Source organism: Camelus bactrianus, chromosome 7, assembly GCF_048773025.1.
Source record: "Camelus bactrianus isolate YW-2024 breed Bactrian camel chromosome 7, ASM4877302v1, whole genome shotgun sequence".
Classification (NCBI taxonomy): Eukaryota; Metazoa; Chordata; class Mammalia; order Artiodactyla; family Camelidae; genus Camelus; species Camelus bactrianus.
In genome coordinates, this window is record NC_133545.1 from 23829368 (window position 1) to 23835626 (window position 6259).

The following is a 6259-nucleotide window of genomic DNA, read 5'->3' on the forward strand; positions in this document are numbered from 1 at the left end:
ACAGGAAACATTTCTGACAACAAACCCCATTTCACCAGTTTAATTCATTGATGAATTCTCTGTTCAGTATTAACTAGTTTCACATTTTACAAGTTTTTATTTTACTAAGTATTTCTGTCAGGTTTAGTTTTTTTCTGTGTAACATTTGATTTATCAACCAGTCTTCAGGTCAGATTGTATTGATTACACCTGCTGCCACTGAGTTTTCTTTTGTGGCCATTATTTCCATTTATAATGAAACTTGCAGATCTAAATCATACTCAGACAATTTGACTTCTGCCAGCAATGTTTCATCAGTAGCAGATTTTACCAGCTGCAGATTTAGCTGTTGTCAGTTTAACTCTTATAGGTTATTTTCAATCAGGCTTTATTTTTCCCTGGTCAATCTTTGCAATTTATAACAATCAAAAAAAATTAGTTTTTGTGCATTTATAGCTAAGTTTTAATTTAAATACTTTTATTTGATGTTTGGCTGTTTGGATTCTTTTGGATAGATTTCTGGAAATAAAACTGACATGTCAAAAAGCAAGGGGCTGGTAGGCCTTTGATACATACTGCCAGGTTGCTTTTCCAGAGTATTTTACCTATTTACAGCTCTAGCAGCAGTGCAGGAGAATGCCTCTCTTGCTTGACCCTTGCCCAATATTGAAGACAAAATTAAATGTCTTTCAAATTCAAAGTTGAAGAAATATTAAGAGAGTATTCTAGAAGTTATAAATAGACTTAAGACTGTGGTCATGACCAGAGCTTGGAAATGGCATCTTTGACTGCCAACATGCCTGGATTCAGCACCTGTTACCTGATGGGCGTTTCAGAAGACAGATGTGAGGTCTTGAGCTGGTTTCTTTGTAGTCAGCTAAGGAGGAAAAAAACAAAACAAAACAAAACAAACAACAAACAAAAACATATGAGATCAGTAAGCAATAATTAGGAGGGAAAAAAAGGAATAAAAATTGGAAATGATTTAGGTTACAGCCTTTGCCATCAAACATTTTGAAAACCTCACATTGAATTAGTCCTTCCTGTTGGGAAAAAATTCAAATCAGAATTGCTGCAGAGCAATAACGAATCCATTGTTTATTTGGAAGAGTAAGGGTATGAAATTTGGTGAGTGTATTTACTTCTCAAGCTAAATTAAATATGTTAATTTTTCTATCTAATTATTATGCTTAGATACATGTTTTAGAGCTGTTTAGTTTTATTTCAAAAGCATATTCTTTTTGATTTGTAGATGCGTATCCATGGTTGGAGTGCTTCATCAAGTCGTATAATGTCACAAGTGGAACAGAGCAGCAAATTTGCTATCAGATTTTTGACACCACAGTTGCAGAAGACCTTATCTAATTTTGACATTCAACTTAGCATATGTAAAATATTTTAATTTTAGAAAACATTACTATTTTTTATGAGATTGCTATAAAACACATACACAAGTTAGCTCTGTATTTTCCATTTTAACAGCTATCTAAAAAAATTTTAACAAATAGACATTGCATTATCTTAACTCCCTCTTGTAAGTTAAAAATGTTCCTGTTGCTCAAAATACCCAGTATGCTGGCTGCGAGGGATATATAAAAGAGAGACATCAAATAAATAAGGACTGTTTTCATTTACTCTCTGCAGTCCTTTCAAAGAAGATATTTTGTTACCCTACCCTAAAAAATCACTCTCCCTATTGGTTTTTCCACATACCAGCCACTGATTGCTCTGCCATCCACCATCCCTGGTTGAGCTGCTTTTTCTGCCCTGATTTTTACATCAGCAGTGGTTGGTGATTTTAGCATGCGTATGGGATTAGGAAATGTCCCTACCTTAAATCTCTCCGCTTTTACTGCGTGCAAGGATTTGTTTGATTTGTTTTGTTTTTGTACAAAGGAATCTGCTTAAACAACTACTCCTGGAAGAGGTGCTGGTCTGAGTGAGCTACAGTGTGCTTGAGAGAGTGATTTGCTCTAAGTGGGAGTGCCAGAATTGCTTCCTTTAGGTGTTGATACCAACGGAGGATAAATCCATTTTTTTCAGACCCGAATTATGTGCTTTGATTGCTTGTTTCTCTGCATGTTATTGGAAGTTATTCCATTCCACTTCAACCTAATCAAGTGATCAGATTGGCCGCGTCAGTGACTTATTTATATTACCCTTCTCGTTAGAGTCTTGTATAAACTGTGCTCATGTTTCAGATTGAACATTTAAGTGTTAAATCAGTATGATATAGGCTGCTTTTTACCTGATGAGGTTTGTCAGATTTAAAATCATGAACATTCAGTTTTATACAAATATTTCTGTATATTTGTATATATGTATAGATTTATATATGTTATTTGCTAAGGACTGAGAGATACAGATCTCCCTAGTTCAATAATAGTAAAGAATAAATAAATGCACACATTTTAGCTGTTTTATTTATTTGTCCTATCTTGAGCTGAGGCATGATTTGAAGTGAGGAACCAAAGCTGATATGTCAGTATAGCAGCTAGTTAGGACTGCCTGCACACCAGGTACTATTGCTAAGTAAGCACTTAACATGTATTTCAGTTTCAGAAGAACCCATTTTCCTGATAAGAAAGGCTTTTCCCTAATCAGGAACCCCAAATTTCAGAGGAATTTTGTTTTTGGAGCGACACTGGACAGTAGTTCATTGTGCCCAGATTTGAGCCTTGTCCCCTTTGTTGTCTGTGTGAATCTTCTCGTCAGATATAAAATTACTTAAATGTAAGAACACAGTTTGTGTACAGCCTCTTCCTCAGTTTCCAGACTCTGCAGCAGCCCTTGTTTTAGACACTCCTGGATTGTCTCTCGTAGCCACGGCACTGTTCTGGGTGGGGAAGAGAGGGCCCGGCTTAGAAAATCAAAGACAGTCCATTCTTCAGATAGATAATGAAAAATCGTCATCTCTTTCAGTGGCCACTCTCACTGTCCCCAATTCTTTATAACTCTCTTACGACTTCTGCCTGGTCATGTTGCACATTGGACGTTGTTTCTAAATGAGTAGAGAAAGAGTGGTGTTGATGGGCTAAAAGAAGCCAAACACATCCGTGACTACCTGGGAGAGCAGTCTCCACACCATGCTGGCCGCCCGGTTTTCAAATCAGCGTAGATGGTGTTGCCGAGCTGCTTGCACACGCAGGAATGGGCCAGAGTCTTCCCCCCGCCCGCCTCCCAGCTGACTGCCGTTCTGATTCCAAAGTCAGAGCATGTGTGTGTCACTAATGGTGACTCTCGGTCCAGCCAGTTCTCTTCTGCACTCTGGAAGCTTTCATTGGTGTCGGGAAAAACTCTACATCCTTCTGATTATTTTCAGTGTTTTGAATTTTGACCATGCTTTCCATCAAGTTTTGTCTTTATCCAGAATTTTTTTTTAATAAAAGTAATATGTACTTGTAAGAATTTGAAACAGCATAAAGTATGTAAGGTTGAACTAATGCCTGCTTTAACTCGTGCCCCAGAGGAAAGCACTTTTAACAGTTTTCTGCGTAATTTTCCAGACTGTTTCCCTAAGAACATGTAAGTATGTGTACAGATACATTTTTAAAATAGCATTATACTGTGAATATATTTCTGCAACTTGCTTCTGTCACTTTGTAGAGTAGATTTTGTTTTTTACATCAGTACAATTAGAGGGAGAAACTTGTTTGTAATTGCTTAGCTTAAGAAACTTCAGTGGGGAATTCTCTGATTATTTCACTTTCTATGTTTTTGTGGTGGTTGGGGGTCTATTTAAGTGCTCTATTTCTTATCATGCCAATTTTGGAATTTTATATTTTTTAGAACATATTCATGTTGTCTGTTTCATTGAATAGTTATTCACAACAGTATTATTATTTAGTCTGTGTTTTGTCTGGTATTATTTTCCCTTTAAATAAATCTGGAGCCCCTGGGACCTGGTTTTACTGTGTTTCCTGGAGGTTTTTCACGTGATCAGAATTTTTAAAGCCTGTCCAGACTTCCTGATACAGGTTAGGACTCTGCCATGACATGGCTGTCTTGTAATACTTGTTTATGCATTAAAGAACTCATTGTGAAAAGAATTATGTTGATGTAAGAAAGGAAGCCGCCTCCTGTAATGCTTTTCATTTGAAAATTCAAGCTCTGTAAAAGCTACAGTGAGTCACACTAATGTTCTAGAACACCGTTTGGGGAGAAATTTAGAAGTCTTCCTGTGCTGGTCCCTCTGATTATCTGGATAGTAGCAAAACCCCCCACTCACCCCAGGAAAAGGGGAGCCTAGTCACCTCATAAAATCCTGGCAGAGCTATCTTTCTTCTCTTCCTTCTTGTACTGGGAAATAGTATTGGAACTCACGAAGCAAGAACTCTCCATGCGCTCAGGTATGTGAGATTTTGTCTTTTGGCAGTCAGGAAACGAATCAGTAGCACTGTGTATTCTTTTTCCCCTGCAGTATTACGATTTAAGCTGTTAGGAAATTTGAGATCACTTGAGGTTTCAAAGTGATGATCATCTTACATGAAGATGAATGTCCCTTCCATTCAGAACTGCATCTGACGGGTAGAGAAGTGTCAGGCATCAATTACAATGATAAGGATAATGCATCAATGTATATGGGAGCTCTCCCTCAGATGTGCCAAGTGGTGAAACATGGATAGTTCAGAGACTCCTCTGCTACTTTTAGACCATAGAATCATCCTGATGAATGTCTGTTTTTTTCCCCTTGAAATCTAGGCCACAGAGTCACATTGATATTCGTGTGTGCATGTGCGTGTGTGTGTGTGTGTCTGTGCACGCTCACCTTTATTCTCTGTTTTGAGTTCGCTTTGCAGGGTAATACATTGGAATTTCTTGTCAGCCTCATCCACAAATGCCAAAACAAGACATTTTCAGCTTGTGTACAGTTTCTTTTACTTCATCTATTCCTAATACTTTGAAGATGTGGAGCATGTGTTTATTGAGAGCCTTATCTATTAATAAAATATTCCACCAAATATTGTCACAGTTTCTAAACAAGTACCTTTTTCATCTACAACCCTGAAGCTCTGGTATATACCATTTTTCCCCCCTGTGTTTTCAGAATGATTTTTCCCTTCTGTGAAATACGAACTCACATATAAAAGCTGGTTTGTCTTTACATACAACTTCCTCAGCAGATTTTTGTTCTCCATTAGAAGGCAAGGTCCTTCTAGAATTTCTCTTGCCAACTTTAGTTGCCTCTTAAATGACTTTCTGTCCCAAGCTACCATAACAGTTAATAGGAAAGATAACACATTTTAAAATCACGATTGTGGAATCAGATGAAAACATAGCTTGCAGTAGGTCATCATGTGGTTTTATTGGGTTGGATATGAAATCCTGTGTGCTATGGCCAATTAGATGAGGTTCTAGAGTGATAAACTTGCCCTTGAATTTGAGGATCATTGACAAACATTTCTGCACAATGATCAGAGCTTAAATGGAAGCTAAGGTAAAGAATATGGAGTACAAAGTGGGCATTTAAGAGTCAGCTCATGTATTTATATTCATTTAGTATTCATACAGTATCTATCCAGAAAGGATTTGATGTGGTTTACAATAAAATACAGATATGGAACACAACCTTTAGAGACAGGGAAGGGAGACAAGAGCTAAATAAAGAGAGTGTTAAAACAATTCAAAATTTCTAACCTAGTGGGCACTACAAATTTTGAGCAAAACTTATACATGAAGATGCGATAGGTTACATTGCTCTTATTACATGACAAAAGTTATTAGATACAGACCATTTATTAACCTCAATTTTAAGAGTAATAAGGCAAAATTTTATATTAAGCACATGAAACAGCAGAATGATTTTTGTTGTTAATGGTAGTTATTTAAAAATGCAGAAAGTTGATCCAAAATGATGGGCAGTAAGCTCTGAAAATGGCAGGTCTACCTTTTGGCTTTTATCTGAGCATTTTTTACTTTTGGCTTTATTGTTAGTGATTAAAGTGTTTCAAATATCTCCGCATATTCAAGAATTATTAGAAGCATTAATGAATTACCAAAGGAGAAAATTTTTTAAATAAACTCTCTTCTGATACAAATATCACTGAGAAAATTAGCTCTTTTTACCTTTTTCTTTTCTAGTTGCAAGTAATGAAATAAAAGAGATGTCTTGTATTCTGTGTTTCATATCAAGAAGAATGTGGGTTTTAATGAATCCCAGTCGTTTGGAAGATAATGTGCTCCAGTATTTCACCTTCAGTGTTCCAGGGAAGGTGCTGCTTTAGTTGTAAGTAAAAGAAGCTTCACAACAGTGCCCAATTGGGAATTTGCTGGGAGAGTA

General features: G+C 36.7%; 1 protein-coding gene across 5 annotated transcripts in view; it reads left to right on the forward strand.

Moving 5' to 3' along the window:
- The window catches only part of POT1 (protection of telomeres 1), a 78258-nt gene extending 73313 nt beyond the window's left edge, over positions 1-4945 (forward strand). For all 5 annotated transcript variants that reach the window (XM_010947582.3, XM_074367138.1, XM_074367139.1 and 2 more), the window contains one exon: positions 1232-4945. In XM_010947582.3, coding sequence (XP_010945884.2) covers positions 1232-1344 — 113 coding nt within the window. In that variant the 3' untranslated portion in view covers positions 1345-4945. The remainder of the gene's footprint in view (positions 1-1231) is intronic.
- The last annotated feature ends 1314 nt before the right edge of the window (positions 4946-6259 follow it).